Source organism: Sesamum indicum, linkage group LG2 (assembly GCF_000512975.1).
Source record: "Sesamum indicum cultivar Zhongzhi No. 13 linkage group LG2, S_indicum_v1.0, whole genome shotgun sequence".
NCBI lineage: Eukaryota > Viridiplantae > Streptophyta > Magnoliopsida > Lamiales > Pedaliaceae > Sesamum > Sesamum indicum.
In genome coordinates this window covers 15114341-15132935 of record NC_026146.1, presented here as the reverse complement: position 1 = coordinate 15132935, position 18595 = coordinate 15114341, and the positions used below count along the sequence as shown (strand labels likewise).

Sequence of the window (18595 nt, the reverse complement as noted above, 5' to 3'; positions counted from 1 at the left end):
TCGAGTCGAGTGTTGGGATGAGGTTAATATAACTGACGCATGAATGCCTCTGCCACTTGCATGACCAATTCCTATACGGAAACCGAAACTAACACTTTCTCCTGTTTTTTTCTTTTTTCTTTTAGTTTTTATCAAACGAACGAACGAGACACATGTAAGAACATTTATTAGGTTTATGTTATGAGTTTGAAATTCTTAAACACGACGAGGTCGAGGTTGAGGTCTTCCACTTCAGGTTTTAGGATGCTCGAGTCAAAAGAAATAAGTTAGAAGTGTTGCAATTATTTCTATAAAAAATATTCCGACAATCAAGTTATAAATAATTTTAAACCAACAAGTCTAATATAAAAATAATATAATAGGACACTGTAAAATCATCCGTAGATATTTATTATAGAGTTATTTATACTTATTTGTCATTATACGGTCCCATTTAGGGACTCTCAGATATTGTCATGTATCTATCAATCAAAGGCTCAAATTCTAGGCGTCAGATCGAGTCAAATTAGACAGAGTTAGTAAAAAAAAAAATACACATATCCTTACCATTTTTTGAGATTTTATTAGCTTTGGAGGAGGGGGAGGGTATTTCGTGCTTTTACCCATACCAATAAAGTCACTCAGCGTTTCACCTTGCTTATTTTTGTATTTTTGTCTCGAGTTTTGCTTATTAAATTGAAGAATAAGTGAATTATTAGTCGATGTCTTAATATAATAATATAATTATTGTTTTCTAGAATATTAGGTAGGAGTAATAATTAAGAAATAAGTAGGTTGGGTATTTAATTGCTAAGCAAAGTTTTAAAATTGAAGCACATAGATAGCCCTTTGCACTTAAGTTTTTGTTGTTGAAAGAAAATAAATCGACACTATAACGACACATTGAAATTCTAGTATGACGACAAATTTATGAGTTTATGAATGTGATGCGCCATGGATAGATTCCATGTGCCGTTATGTAATGTAAAGTATTATTTATTTTGATTTCAGACTTTTTATATTTTGTTAGAAAAATAATATTTTAAGACCTTCAATTTTTTTATTTACAACTAATATAATACATATATTTATATCATTAGCCTCCAGAAGACGGAGGCTTGGAATGGGCATTTTGCCTCATCCCCACATAAAACACTAGACATATAATCTGATTGGTATCATATTACTCAATGTATTGTTCACTTTGCTTTCGTATGAAACTCACGATTTTATCTTAAAAAAATTTCTCGTTAAGAAAAGAAAATTTTGGAAACTTACAAAATGATCAAGCATACCAGACATGCGATGCGATTCATATCCAATTGTTCGAAGTATTGTCTTTGACTTTGTATAAATCTTAAAAGTTTCTCACTAAGGAAATGAACATTGGAGCTTAAAAACAACTCAAGCTTCTCGTCTGCAAACGTTATGCAATGGTCGCTTACATCATAATAATTGCTTGATCAATTTTGCTTTCCTCTCAAAAAGAAGTATAGATTTTGCACATATAAATGAAATTTGTGTTAAATATAAGAATAGGGCATTTTAAGAAATGAAAGTAAAGGGAAACCATAAAAAGAGACATTGTAACATTACTATCATGAAAGATGCCGATCGAGCTGTAAATTTATTTCATTTCCTTTTTATTACATTCTGTACATTTAAGACTGATACATATTTTCCACCCAAAACAATGTGATAACATTTCATTTTGTATACTTCCCATTGTCTTCAAGATCCAGCCAACAACTCCTAGAATAATTGTAGGCAAAATCAAGAATGTCAGCACTCACCCACATGTCATCACAGCCAGTACCTACACAAGCCAACAATTTAGTGTTTCATGTAAAACTGCAACTTCTCTGTTGATCCTAATATGGTAATCCTCAGTCATTACAAGACAAACAAATCCAATAATGTCAGATGTTAACAAGGAAAAGCCCCGCAAAACTTATATGTAATAAAGCTATAAGCTTCTAACAACCTCTGGCATGAGACTAATCAAGTTCAGATTTTTACAAAACTTGGTAATCAGTAGTTAATGAGTTGGCTGCCTGGGCCATGATTAATCAAAGTCCCCAAGCACATTGAACATTCAAGTTAAACATGTACCATAATGCCAACCTTAAAATTATCACATTTACCTTACAAGGGTCCATTACCACTTTAGTGAATGGCCAGGAACCTTAAGAAAGCAAATAAAAACTATGAAGTCTACCTTTTCCTTGACAACTCTGAACAACTTCTTTCACTAGTGCAAAAATGAGTATAACTCAAACCAGTTTGTAGGTGCAGCACATGTAATTACAGGAAGGAAAAGATGTATTCAATGCGAAGAAGCAGCAAGAATTAAAGATGAACTTGACAAGCAAGTCTATTTTATTAAGCAACAAAACCACAAAGGTTTACATTATTCATGACGGTGAACTTAAGAAACAGCTGACCAGGCAGAAAACTGCCCACAAAATAGACAATGGAATCATTACCAAAGACAAACATGAGAATCCTAAACACCAATAGAATTCCCCAATGATTGAAATAAGACTTATTCAATGAGAAGATATCTTGAGATTGAGAGATTTATGAAACCAAGCCTTCCAGCTTCCAGATCCCTTCCGGGAGATTGCAGATGACTTCTCACTGTCGATGGAATTCTCAGTTTGAGGCTTCTTGCACAGCATGAAATTCCGAACACCGGCTGACCCAATTGTCTCCCATGGACTCAGCGCTACAGCCAAAGACAAGTAAAAGTAAGTATCATAACCATCAAAATTCAACTCCCCCAAGTTAACACAGAATTAAGCAGCCTAATAACTTAAGAAATACAGAGTCATAGAAATACGACAAGTTGAAGCTAAAAGTATAGCAGAAAAGTATCAATCAGTGTACTAAAGAATGACAGATCAACATCTGTGGTCGACCAAATGTTATGAACCCACAACAAAACTCTATTTCAGTTCAAAAAATTATGTATTACACAGAACAAAGCAACAATGGCTACAAACTGCAGCAATATAACTATTCAACTACAGTGACCAATTGAGAATACATTCATCAAACAATAAATACACCAATTGTTAAATATCACATCAAATTTCACCATAGTGCAGAATAATTCAAATAAAACATGCAAATTTGACATAAAAATACTACCTTCAGTTCCAGCAATTGGGCAATAGAGCATAAAATTATTGAGGTCAGATCCAAGAATAGGAAGCCTCCCCTCGCGCGCATACGATTTCAGAGCAGTATCAATCACAGCAGCAACAAGCTCGTCCTCATTGACCACGAATCGAATGGGCCCAGCACTACCGAGCACCGTAACGCTAATCAAGAACCGATTCCCTTTAAAGGGCTGATTCTTCTTCTGCTTGTAAAGCAACATTTTATTTTTCTTCGATTTTCTTAAGATTTCTTTACGAGACGTTAAAAAATTGCGAATGAAAAGAGAGAGAATCAAAGAATTCAATCAAAGAAGAGAAGGGCTCGTTGCACAAAACCAAAAACAAAAAAACAAAAATCAAGAATTCAAGGGTCGAGGCCGAGGCAGCGGTAGTACCAGCCTTCCATGCAGGATCCAAAGCAGAAAGAGTTCGCGGCCGAAATCGAAATCCCCCTTCTCGTAGAAGAAGGGATGACCATTAATTGTGCGCTCGAGATTTCCACCATTCACAAAGGAAAAATCTTGAATTTATTTAGGGATAACAAGATGAAGAAGAAGCAACCAAAAGGGTTGAAGAATACGAAGCCAAATCTCAAAAGAATGGCAGAAAGGAGGTCAGGATGAAATCCACTGGAACGGAGAACAAACGGGTCGGTTGAGATATTGATGGAAAAAAAGGGGTAGGGAAACGTGAATTTATATATCTCCGTCCCGTGGCCGTGTGTATGCAATCCTAATAAAACTAGGGTTAGGGTTGTTTAATTTGAATCTGATTTTCTTTTTCTTTTTCTTTTTCCTTTTCTTTTGCAGTCACATTTTTGTAAAAGTGAGATGATATTGTGATTGAGGTGAGCTGGATTTTGTTGAGCAAAGTCTGGTGAGATACGACGCCGCTTCCCACCGATTCCCTTTTTGGAACTTATCATCAATAATTTCAAGCTGTAAAATCAGTTTATTCTTTTTAAAGACTATATACTTAATATTATATTAAAATGGATATTAATAATATAAATCATAATAAAATCGAAAATGTTAAAATTCAGTTATTTACGTATATCTATGATTCCATCTTTTAAATATATCTATGTTAAAATTTCACTTATTAAACAAATTTTAATTAAAAAATAATTTGGTGGTGTTTTAACGTGCAAAATATCAAAATATATTGAGAATAATATAATTAAAAGCATGAGAGACATTTTTATCCAACCAATAGGATAAATATTACATTTATTAATTTAAGATGGTATAAAATATTACATCAATAATTTAGGAGGCAAAGTATATTTTATAACTCAAATTCAACTAACACATAATTAAAAATATCCCATTTATCCAAGGTTAGGAGCTATAGATAGAATTAGGACTCGATCCAATCGAAAGATCGTAGTAACTTCCAAGATAATTCGATCCAAATGTATTTGGGATCTAAGAAAACGAACAAGTTATTAAACTTGTTCGGAGATCCCCAACTAAGATATTCCAGTACTTAAGTTAGATCGGTATGAAATCGAGGGGAAAAAAATAGAATATTCTTCCTGTAAAATGGTGTATCTTGATTCTTGACCCAAAAATGGCTATAGAGTATTTATAAGGTTAATTATTAGTATTTGTAAGGGTTCACGTATCGTGATCTTAGCCCTCCAATCATTGAGTTATCAATAATTATAGTTCCGAGTCTCCTAATTAGATCAACTCGAATGCGACACGATCCAACTAAAAAATATACAGATCCTTATGTGAGTGGCATTTTAAGGTCTTGCGGTGGGCAATTTTGTTCATTTATAAGCCCCCATATTAGACCCCCTATGAGGAATTGAATTAAATTGTAGTATAGTACATATTCCTAATTCTACTTTGTTTTAATAGTATAATGCTAATTCTGATGATAAGGTTAGAGAGATCAGTCATTCATCTTATATTTTCTACTCAAGAAAAATAGTATAATGACACCAACATTATATTATAATCAAAGTTGAGTTGGTGTGCGAATTATTGACTTAAAATTTCAAATAGAGAATGCAAGTTGTTTTATTTTGGTGAGATTAAGACCAATTGATGCTATATTTTCTTTAAAGAAATAATCAACCATGTGTTTATGTACATTATAACGTAAAATCTCGAACACATTAAGCATGCATAATTATTAATTTTGAGTCCAAGTATAAAAATAGTTATTCACAACTATCATTTTGAATTGAATTTGTTCGACTTTATTTAATCTTATAGTATTCATTTATTTATCTATTTGCCTTACAACGATGAAGTGCAATTTATATAAACTATTTATTCTGATGTAACCAAAAGAAAGAAAATGGAAACTACTTTTTAGAAAATATATAAAAATAAACGGACAAAAAGATCAAATTAGATGACACGCTATTGTATTAATATAAGCAAACATCTCATATTGGTCTTATCGAGAAGTTTAAGCATCCTCTCTCTAGTGAGACGCCTTTTAGAACAAATTTGTAAGGCTTATATGAAACTAGGCAAGATAAAACTACGAGAAAAATAGAGTGCCGATTACATTGCACGTCATATCATTTGGGCCTATTTGCGGGAACGAGGTCATGTGTCCATCTCAAGCCCCATGTTTAGGAGCCTGATAATATAAACACATGTTTGATGGTATATAAGCTTCGCGGCCTCTTCTACCTCTTTTTCATAGGATAAAAATCTTTAAAATAAACAGTACTCTATATAATGGGGTGTCAATTCAATCACAAATTACATTATATGTATTTAAAATTAATTTTTATCACAGGTTGATGTGTGTCGTACAAGGAAGACGTTGAAAAATTATACATTAGTTGTATTTGTGTTTACTCATAGCATCAAAAGATTCCATGTGGGAACAACAACGATGCAGCTAAGTCAAAGTGCATTATTATTCTTCGTTCACACTACATGCGCCATTTTGACCAACACTAGCTCGTGAATATTATCGAAAATTCTGCCTAAGTTTTCAACAAATCTGCAATGATAATGGCCGGACATTATATATGTCGAGACCAACCTCTTTCAATCCTCATCATTGAGCCAGCGGAAGCAATAAAAATTTGATTAATAACGTAAGAACATGTCTCCAGTATTTTGATAAATTAAAATTGGAAAAAAATATAATTTATTTTTATGTGATTTCAACAATATAATATCTGTATATTTAAAAGAAAGAGTCATAACCTAAGCAAAATATAAGGCCCAGATGACAATTATGAAAAAAAGTATGAAAATTAACTAAAATCTAATGAAAAAACAAAAAAGATAAAAAAAAAAAGATTCGAATAGTGGTTGAAGTGATGGAATTTTACAATGAAAGATAGCCCATCGAGATAATAATAGTGAGAGGTTGGGTTATTTTCAAGAAGAGAATCAAAATAATAGATAGATCATTCCGTAACTGCTTTTGAAACAAAATTTATGGTCATTTAAAATTTCACTATTAAACCACGTAACTAAAGTACTATACTCACAATCTAGAAGAACTTTGATTTTTCATTATAGTTAAAAGTAAAAACATGTGGTAGATACTATAAGTAAAATCGTAGGGACTGTTAGTTAATTGTGATAAAACTAAACTTAAATTTTAGCATTGATTTTGTTTGACTGTAATAGATAATATTGATTTTTAGCTGTGGTAATTTATAGTATAGAAAATAATTAATTTTTTTTATAGTAACATTAAAATTTCGTGTAACCAAATGTTCCCAAAATACATCCCTATCTCGTTGTACATCACCTCACATGGAAAAAGCCATTAATACCTCAAAATACGTGCAGGTATTTTTATCTATTGACTCTATTTAATTAAAAAGACCTAAAAAAAATTAAAAAATTACACATGCATTGGAAACCTTAAATACTGTTTCTGAATGTCTGAACTTTCATAAATATACAATAAAAGAACTAAAATACGAAATGAAATTTCCGGAGAATGTGATCCCATGTGATAACTGATCGAATCTTAGGTTCTTACTGTCCTCCGTATCAAAATTGACCCTTACTCCATTAATTTATGTGTTTAAATATTTAAGATCAGCACATGGTTGATGTAATTAAAATTAATCAAAGAAATAAATATATTTATTTATATAAATTATCTCTGTTTTTTAAAAAATTATACATACATCCATTAATAATGTCAACGATATTAACACAAATTATTTTTTTAAAAAAAAATCAATACACCCCAGAAAAACAATAACATCATTATACAAATTATATCTGCTTTTTATCTGCTAAAATTATGAGAATAGACTAAAATTAGAAGTATAAATATAATTATCTCTAAATTGAATTTATGCTGGTACTAATAGAGAATTGGTTCAATATTCGAGAGTTTAAGTAGCTCAGGCCAGGCTATTAATTAATGTTAAGAATAATTGCATGAAATCCCTATGTGTTTTAGAAATTTAACTAAAAATTCTCTATATTAAAAATATATGCAAAAACCTCCTCTGTATTTTTTAAAATATCACAACACACTCTAAATTATGCTTAATTGCGTCAATTATTTAATGATTTGCCCGTTATGCTCTTATTTTGATAGTCATTGATCTTTTCTAATTAAAAACGAGCGGCTTTTAGATCTCAAGTATTTATAAAATATATTTTCTGCATTTATACATATACCCAATTATATATAAAATAAAATATTATGATATATAATATATACAAATAATTAATACAATATATACTATATACGTGGGCGACGTCGACGTCGCCCCAGATCTGGGCGGCGACGCCACGATCGGTGCGCAACCCACCCTAATGTCCTGGAGAGGCAGACGGTGGAGGCCGGCAGACGGAGGCTGGGGGTGGAAGCTGGGAGGCGGAGGCGGAGGTTGGGGATGGATGCCGGAGCTACATGCGGGGGCGGTGGGTGGCTGGCGATTGGGGGTGGAGGGTGATGGGCGATTCGTTTTTCTCTTTACTTTTTTTAATATTTATTTATTTATTGTTATTTTGTAAATTTCAATATAATGAATTAGTTTAATTATATTATGCCTAAATATATTATATTAAAAAAAATAAATTTATTTATCATGTATTTTGATTTTAAAAACTTATAAATGATATTAAAAATTTAGTATTTTCATAAGTAGAATATTTTAATTTAATGTAATAATATATTTTTACATATAAAAATTGACAAATACTATTTTTTTGGTATTTATCATGTTTGTTTCTACAAAATATGAAAAATATAAAGAATTAATCAAAAACAATATTGACAGGGGCAATTTTATCTATCCAAATATGATAAATGTTGAAAATGCATCAAAAAGTTATCCATTTGCATGTGTGAACAACTCTCCATTTCTTTTTAAAAAGAGAGTTTTTTTCGCAAAGTTTATAATTTTGACTATTTTATCAACACAAATAAGTATTTTATAAGTTTTCTACAACACATGGGGTAATATGCAATTTCCCCTTAACTGTTGTTGGAGATCTAAAGTCGTGCAAAGGCTTATCTCAATTGCTTTCGCGAATGACTTTTGGTCTGCTCATATTCTTTATTTACCTCTCTACTACAGATTCCATTGCCACTTTGCATAAAGATGAGGAACAAACTACTTCTTTTGTGCTGAAAATGCAGGGCCAGGAATTCTTGACCCACTTAAATTCTTCATTTATAATCAATGTCATATATTTGTATAAATTAATTATTTATATATATGGATTATGACAGGACGGCAATCTTCTACATTTTTCTAACTATTGTAAGAAAATAGTACTGTACAAACTAGTGTTTAGAAATTACGTCATTGTTCTATGTCAGATATAACTTTTTTTTTAAAAAAAAAGTTATTTTACAGTATATGATATTTTTTCAGGATATATAAACTATATGAACAATTTTAAAATACTCCCATAAATCCCGTAAAGCATAGTCGAGTTTTCTCAAATTTTATATTATTTTAAAAATTCCATAAAATAAGACTGAAAATATTGAGCTTCACATTCTACGGGACTAAAAAGTATAATTCCAACCCCCAAACACATTACACGGCTGTGGATGTTGCAAGTGGGGTGTGAATTACAATGCTAAAATTGAATGAAGTGTGTGATTGCTTTTGGGCAGGTACTATTGCTTTTGCCCTAATATTTGAGTTTATGTTTTACTAAAATTATGGAGTTTGGTTTGTTAAGGTTTGATGTTGAGACACTTTCCGGAAATGATGCATTGCCCTTTACTAAAATCGTCAACTCAACTCACAAACAATGCCCCAACTTGTCCACATCTCTATAAATAAACCCCTCTTTCTCACTCTCTCTCTCTCTCTATATATATGTCTATATATTCACTTTCTGTTAAAGTTTTTTGAAAAAATGTCTCTTAGTTCTAAGAACGATACATTGATTCTTGCCTGAAAATTATGCAACTGACTGTAGAAATGATACGTTTAATTTTTTATTATTTGAAAAATTATCGATTCTTGTTGATGTATGACGTTAATATAACTCTTGAGTGATAAGGTAAAAAAAAATCAATTTTATCCTCGCTGCAATTTAATTTGAAAAGAAAATTTAAAAAAAATATCTTGTTTTGGTCCGACGTTATTATAAAAAAATATAAAAATCTTGTGTTGAACATATATAATTATAAAAGAAAATAAACATAAAAAAATATATAAATTGATACACCCTAATGGAAGCGAACATAACAAGTTAATTATTGAAAGGACGTTATTATTAGTGGATATTGTTAATTTTTCAGACAACGAAAGAGTATTTGTAATTGTATCAAACATAATTTACTCATATTGTAATACCTACTTGTTAAACGATCACCTTATCTAAAAGTTTAAATTGTTAGATGTGAGAATTATTTAATATTAATTTCTTAACACGTCCCCTTTATGTCTAAATCCTACCTATAACATTTCTTTAGTAGATTGGTGACAATGAAATTCAAATTTCAAGACTTTTGATTTGGTCTGGTTCTGACACTATATTAAACAATTACTTTATCTAAAAAATTAAATTAATATAAAAGATAATCATTTAATATTAATATTTTACATACTTTTCAAAAGTAGAAAAGAGCAGTTTATGGTTCTAGAAAGTAATTAGGCAAACGACCAAAAGATTGATGTTTGTAAAAAATAGTGATGGCTTAAATATATTTTTGGTTATTAATTTTTGGTATTTTTATTCTTTATCTTTTTAGGATTGTAAAAAGTCCGATAATTTTTTGACATTTCATAATTTTGGTCCTTTCAGTATCGAATTTTCCAAAAATTGCTAGAATAAATTATGTGCCCCTCACAATTTTGGCTTTCTTATCTCTTTTATCTTTGTAAGAGTTGCAAAAAAATCTTGTAACTTTTTGACATTTCACAATTTTGGTCCTTTTGCTATCGAATTTTGCAAAAGTTGCCAGAATAAATCATGTGTGCCACAAAAATTACAAAAACTACCCCGACAGCCAAAAATAGGGGTAGTTTGTGTAATGATGCTAATATTTTTAGGGTGTGTATGTAATTTTTTAAAAAAGTAAGAGATGATTTATGTAAATAATAATAATATTTTAATAGGTATATATGTAATTATCCAAAAGATAGAAGTAATTTATATAAATAGATCATTCTCAAAATCTTGACACTCAGTAAAATTTTAAAAATCTCTTGGACTTAAGTTACAATGAAAATCCATTGGATATATGATGAGCCCAAAGTCCTAATAAGTTGATGAATACATAGGCTTCAGAAAATCCAAACTAAACTAAGCCCCTTCACAACTTATCTAAATCAATTCTTGTCTAATTAAATGGACCAAACACGCCCTTGTCAAAAGGCCCAAAAATATAACTGCTCTAAAACTTGCAATCAAGCAAGTATTTCTTGTTGTGAGTCCCTACGGACGTGTGAATATTTATTTATTATATTTTGTCTGAATTATTATTATTAATTAAATTAAATATTATTTAATATGTTAAAATAATTTATCGTAAATTTATTTATTGTTATTAATTAAAATAATAATAATTATTTTTTTAAGAGACCAAAGAAGAGACTTAAGGGGGGTGTTTGTTAGAATTTAAAATAAGAGTAAATCAGCTTATTACTGAAAGTGAGATAAAATTAATCATTTTATTTTTAAATTATTTAAATTAAAAGTTATAAATAGCTTTTTATCAACTTTTTAGCTTATTAGTAAAGTCGTAGTATTAAATTATTTTTCTAAATATCAAACCTCTATTTTTCTGTTTTATTTTTAATTTTATTTTCAAACACTCTCAAATTTTATTATTTTTTTTAAGTTATAATATGTTTTTACAATTTATTTAGGAAAAAATAAAATTTTCATCCTATAACTTTGCCTTAATTCATTTTGATCCTTTATTTTTTACAATATTAGATTTAGTAATTTATCTACCAATTATGTGTAAATTTGGTCCTTTAACCTAATTTATGACTCTTTTTCCCTTTTGATAATAAAGGATATTAGTCCATTCTAATGTTTTAAGTGTAATATAAATAAATATTTTTTTCATAAACTTAAACTCTTATACCATTATAGGCGCGTATTAGCTACGAGATTCAAAATGAATTATATATACGAATTAAAATTCTCTTGAAAAATTATGTAGCGGTAAAATTGTCTGAAATTTGATCAAAAGATTAAAATTAAGTAATGTTAAAAATTATCGAACTAAAATTAAAATAGATAAATTTAAAAAATTAAAATTAAGAGCAGACAAAATCAAAGAATTAAACAAATAATATTTTCATTTATTTATAGTGCAACAGCAGAAATTATTGTAAATAGCTCGTAGAGACAATGACAAGGATTCGACCTAAAATCATTACCGGATCTTTCACTCAATCAGATGTTGATATCCCAAATTGGGAGTTGAAATTTCTGGGTATTAATTTTTGGTGGTGCATGTGCTTCTGTTGGGCCCATTCTCTTAAATACGACAGTGACATGAGGAGAAACACTCATCAATTTTCGGAAACACTGTATTTTTTTGTACCATATATTAATTTTTTTTTCAATTTAGTACGATTTGCTAATATTGCATTTTATAATCTAAAAAAAAAATTAATATTAGTATTCACGTATATTTTTTGTCTAATAATTAACAAAAAATATACAGTAATAATAATAATTTCGTTAATTATTAGTTGAAAAATGTACAAAATAACTGAAATTAAAAAAATAATAACTTATAAAAGACAATATGAGAAAATCGTAATAAATTGAACTAAATTAAAAAAAAAAAAATTACAGGAGCACGAATACAAATCCTAGACAGGATAACATTTTCCCCCACGATTTGATGTGACTTTTCAATTACAATGTGTTTATTATTACACTGCGAAAACAAATATGATGAACGACCAATCGGCCAATGCGAATCATACTTCATTTTCATACTACTTATTGAATCTAATTAAAATATCTTATATTATTTGTGGCCTTTATATGTTTTGTTAGGATTATTTGATGTCAACATCTTACAAATTTTTACAACATGATATTGATACATAGAATGTTGACTTATTTTCTGGATGCGGTTGTAAGAACGAGTCATTTTTAAATTACGAACGATGTTTTTAAATACTATTAAAAAAAAATCAAGTTTTTGCTAAACTAGAAGCAACCACTTCTAAACTTAAATTTTTATCGCGATAATCAATATTTATCATAATTTTTAGTCATAATCAGAATACTTGCCATGATTTGACCACACTGCAGAAATAACGACTAATGACTGTTACGAATCTATGGTTAAACGCGACAGAAAAATAAAAAATTTATTATAACATTCACTTATATAAAACTGGAATTGATAATGTTTAGGTGGTGAGGGTTCAATTTTTTGTTTTTGGCGGAAGAATTATAAATATAAAGAAGTGGTGAGAAATGAGCGAATTCTTGAAGACAAATTGTAGTGGGAGTCTTTTTGTAGTGGAAATTGTCCAAAATTGAACTTAAAAGAGAAAGTAAGAAAAGCCACTTTCTGAACCCCCACCCCCCACACCCTCACATACCCACCTATTACATCTCATGCTTCATATTGCTCACAATCAAACTTCCACTCTATTTTTCCATTACAATATTTTACAGACCACTGACGTTGTTAGGTTTTATATATATATATATACAATTCATTGCATTTTTTAATATATTTAAATTATAAAAAAATCAAAAAACATATTTAAGAAAATAACAAATTATTATAAAAGTAGACATCCAAATGTAGGGGAGTCAAGCTGATTATAATATTTTTATAACGAAATCTCAACCTTAGCGGTTAGAACAAGATTTGGTTAACAGTTGTGAGCCACTTTTGACATTGCACTTTAGACCTCCCCACTTTGTTAATTCATCAGCCGTCAAATGTAGAGACCAGTAGTACTGTGCATGGATGAATGTATGCATAACTCCGAAATTTGACTTAGTCCTATTAAATTTTAATTAATTAGGTAGTAAATAAAAATATTCAATTTTATAAAAAAAATTATTAAAATAATTATTACAAATTAAATAAATACAATAATATAAGTACTGATGATTCTTACAAATTATTATTCCGACAATAAGGACAGATAAAAATTTACAAACAAGAGGAATTTTAGTAAGAATATAACCTGATGTTGAGCAAATCACAAGATAACAAAATTTTCTTTTTGGCTAAATGAAAATCGTGTGGTTAGAAGCAGTAGAGAGAGGTTAAAATAAGAATGTTGAAAAAATTATTTTTTAAATACGTTACTGTAAATTTTGAATATTATTTGTATTAATAGACAAGATAAATTTAAATTTAACACTTAATAAACTCAAACTGGAGACAAGCTCTATCGACCGCTAGAGCTGGACGGGGCTTGACTTTGCCGCTGAATGTATGTTATGTTGATGCACATATCCAATTAATGTTAATTTTCTATCTCTCAACAAATGTAAGAAATATGTTATGTGTTGAATCTGGAGCTTCATTTGTCCATTGAAGTTCCCTCCCTGTCCGCACTTAGTTTCAGCGGCTTACTCTGACTTGGCTTCCACCATCCACTCATTCTCTGCATGCCATCCAACCCCTTCTCTCTCTCTCTCTCTCTATAAATAGAAAATGAAGATGAGATTGAAGTGGAAGTGGAGTATGATGTGATCGTCCAATAATTTCCAAAACAACTGGGATCCTACCTATAACCCTTTTTCTATGTCTTGGCCGCCCATGCAATTTCACATTAATTACATGATAACCCCACCCCACCAAAAAAAAAAAAGAAAATAAAAAAAAGTATTAACAATTTGCATGGGCGCAATAATCTAAAAGCGGGCCACAAGAAAAAGCAACAATAATATGATTTACGTGTGAGGGGGCCAATATTTATGGAGTAATATGATAAACGCTTTTCAACTAACTTTATTTTTTTTTCGCATTCGTACAGTGCTAATGGAATTCTCTTGCTACTCTATATACTATATATATATATATATATATATATATAACTAGCTAGTGCAAATTCAGTGTGAGAGAGAAAGAGAGAGTCAGCATAGATCAATGATATTAACCTAGTAATTGTGGCTAAGATTGAGATCCTATCAATAAAATTGAGGTTATGAATTCGAGTCATATCGAATGTATTAATATTTATCTCACTTTATATGAGTTAAAGTAATTTGTTGTTTAGTGATTGATTGATTGAAACGAGGATTATTGTAATTTATTATTTACTATTTATAGTAAATCGTTCAATTGATTGAATCGATATAATGCTAAAAACGAGTCTAGTTGGATTAAATAATATACTTCAAAAGCATCAAATTAAATTAGCAAAATGCACCTCAAATAATTAGCCTAACAGCAAAAACTGAGTCCTATGGCCTCATGAATATGAATCTATTTTTAACATGGATAGTTCATCTTGAATTATTGGACATCAGAGGAAGTATATTTTTTGGCTGTAATTTATTATCACGGACAAAAATAAAATAAAAATATAACAAAGATTAATTAATTTTAATTGCACAATGACAATTTATTATTTTTGCAAATAAGATCAAAATATTAATCGTAGTTAAAATCATAACAAATATTTTGAATATATCTAAAATCATATCAAATGTTGATGAATTGTATTCAAAATTTAAGCATGATTGGCACAGTAATAAAAATTATAAGTATTTTAATAGAGACTTGAAAAATGAGAGAGAAAAAAAAAAAACAAAAACAAAAAAGTGAAGTATATTTAGGAAAACAACCTAATACTTATAAATTTATAAATAAGCTGTAAAAATTGATGGAAAACTGCTAATAGTTTTTAGTTTACAATAATTTAATTTAATCAGTTAAAAAATATAAATATAAATAAAAAATTAAAAATATATTTTTTAATTTAATTTTAATAATGAATTAATAAATATTTATTTTAAGTCGTTGCAGACACTATTTAGAATAGGCCAATTGCAAACTACCAGCTGTCTTAAACCAAAAATGTCAAAATGCGTCCCTTGTGAAAATAATATCTCAATTTACCTTCCAGAATTCTTTAAAAAGGGGCAAAATACCCTACTAAGGAAAAAAAAGTTACAATCGCCTGCGATTTTTTTGGTTATGGATTAAAGTTGTGGTAAATAATTAGTATTAACTTCAGTTAAATAAAAATCAACACAAAATCTCAACTTATTCCTCATTGAAAATTATTTTTGCCATGGCTCTAGCCGTGAAAAATATATATAACCATGACTAATGATTAGTCATACTGACAAAAACCTCGATCAACAACTATTGCATTGTCATGATTAATGACTTTTTACTATGACTATTAATTTTTAATTATGACTAATAAATTTTATATTTCTTGTATTGTCCCTTATGACATATGGGGTCTACATCACGTGCCTTATGTAAGATTTTGCTTAAATACCATCTATAAAATAACTTTTTATGTCCTAAATGTGAGCCATTAGATTTTATAAACAAATCAATAACCTAAATCTTTTCTTATTTTAGATCAAAGTTCATAATGATGTAAAAAATCAACGGCTAATATCTATTTGAATTAGATCAATGGCTCTAATTTATACAAATTATATAAACATATTTATAAAACGTAAAAATAAATATATCAATTATACTCATATATATATATATATAGAATATATATAATCGACGTGTGGAATGGAAAAGGAAGGCAGCCTAGATGGGTGAGAGGAAAGGGGAAGCGAACCAAGCGGATGGAGAGGAAAAAGAGAGGTGGTGTGGGCAAGCAAAAAGAGGAGGCGGAGGAATTTCTTATCCGAACCTGACTCGGTTAAACTTGAACCAATCACATACACTTGTTATGTGATTGGCGTATAATTTAGGAAAAATGACCAATCACACAATAAATATATCACATTTACTTTGTGATTGAATTGAATTAGTTATATTTTTTAGGAGAAAGGAAATTGTGTATTTTTCATATCCTCAAAAGCAAATTGCAATTTGGGTATTTAGAATAGATGAACATCACAACATATACATCAAGAATGAAGAATCCATCCCACAAACATGAGCTCCAGGGGGCCCCACATAAGAAAAGCTCAGTAATCATGAAATGAATTTTAGGCAACTCTCTAGTGTAGTAGTGAAAGTATTGTTAATGCCCAAAGTTGGTACTTTAGTAACTAACATTTCTTTTTACGCTTTTAAACATCGTGATCAATACCATCCCACGCCTTTTCATAACTAAATTAATCATTCATTCCAGAACCATAAAAGAGCCGCCCGCCTACCCACATTCACTTTACTCTTTCAAATTTACACCTACATAATATCTCGCTTAACATCCTTCTATTAAAATAAATCAGTTTACCAATTAATAATAATTAAAATTATTAATATATCGGAGATGAAAATCACGACTCATAATTATAAATATATTATTTTTTAAAAGAAAATTACAAAAATACCCTTAATCAAGTTGCTGCATGCATTATCAAACATATATGTATATATACACATACATACTATCACGCCCTAGATAGTGAATCCATTGGACGCGAGACTTAATTCTAGACCCATCGAGTGGGTATTGAAATTCGACTATGAACAATTTGTTTAAAAATGCATACCCAATGAATGCACTTGAATTTTTCTTATCAAAACTTATACGGTATTTATTTGATCAGTTGTTAATCGATGTGGGATGTGACATCACACACACACATATATATATATATATATTCCCTCTGCACGCATATATATAGTTTTCCTCTTATGTTATGTTAATACCTTAATTACACCAAGTTGAATTTCACATGAAAATTCTGTTCGAATCAGATTTTGTCGAACTAATTAAATCAATTAGAAAACAAATATATTATACCTGCTATGTAATTGGTCGTTTTCTCTGAACTGTACACCAATTACATGCATGACAAGTGAATTGCATTTATTATATAATTAATTCAAATTCGATCGAATTTGATACAAATTAGAGTTTGCAGTTTCATATTGTGTTAGCAAGAAAAGCAGGATAAGATGGATGTTTAACACGCGGGTCATTAGTGGATAGTGTTGTCGAATGGACCATATATATATATATATATATTTAATTATGCCAAATTCATTGAACTACATGTATGAATCACCAAAGTCTTCATTAATTTTTACGTAATCGATGGACGGAGAAATTATATAGTTTCCAAAAAGTATCAATTACGTAATCAAGTAGCTTTTGAAACCATCCACATTCATGCTACTTCTATTAAAAAAATTATAAAGAATGTAATTAGAAATCATAATATATAATTAATTACTTATAACCAAATAAATACATATAGAGGGATTAATTAGAGGGTGCATGCATGAAGGTTTACTGAAGGGATTGCAAACTCTTACGTGTAACATTTATATATAATTAGTCTATAATATTTAAGGGACTAGACTTGTTAATGGATAAATAATGCACTATTTTAAAAATTGACTTTTAACAAAATTAACAATATTTGTTATAGCAATCATACGTGTTTTTTTCCTTTATTTTTTTATTTTGAAATTAAAGGAATATACAATTATTATTTAAATAAATCAATTGTAATAATCAATATCAATATTTATATCTAACAATGATCCAAAATTATAACAATTAAAATATAATAACATCTCACACGTTGGTGGCGTTCAGATGAATACATAGAATGTTTTTTATAGTTAACACGTCGAAAAATATTATATTGTAGCCAATATTTTTAAGGTACTTTTTTTTATATTAGACATCATGACACGCAATATTTACGTGCATACAGTCAGATTGGCATGACACAACAGAAGTTTTAAAAACATAAACCAGTACATGATAAAAAATAGAGCGAGTGATAAAATATAAGTGAAAGTGAGAATAAATATGGTAGTAGATTGATGGTTAAAAAAATGATGTGGACCATTTGAAAAGAAAATAAATAAGTATGTTAATATCCACACATTAATGAGAATCAAAGTCATTATCAAAT

General features: G+C 29.3%; 1 protein-coding gene across 1 annotated transcript; it reads right to left on the bottom strand.

Annotated features, from left to right (window-relative positions):
• Positions 2329 to 3970, bottom strand: LOC105156232 (uncharacterized protein At4g22758-like). Its single transcript, XM_011072308.2, has 2 exons — positions 3133 to 3970; positions 2329 to 2707 (listed from the first exon to the last, which is right to left on the bottom strand). The coding sequence occupies exons 1-2, from the start codon at positions 3362 to 3364 to the stop codon at positions 2529 to 2531; spliced, it is 411 nt and encodes a 136-aa protein (XP_011070610.1). The 5' UTR covers positions 3365 to 3970; the 3' UTR covers positions 2329 to 2528.

Bases quoted from the DNA above. Each gene is read 5' to 3' on its own strand.
- LOC105156232 (XM_011072308.2), bottom strand. From the start codon at position 3,364: ATGTTGCTTTACAAGCAGAAGAAGAATCAGCCCTTTAAAGGGAATCGG. The intron at 2,708-3,132 runs GTAGTATTTTTA...CTTTGGCTGTAG, and splicing joins CCCAATTGCTGGAACTGAAG to CGCTGAGTCCATGGGAGACA.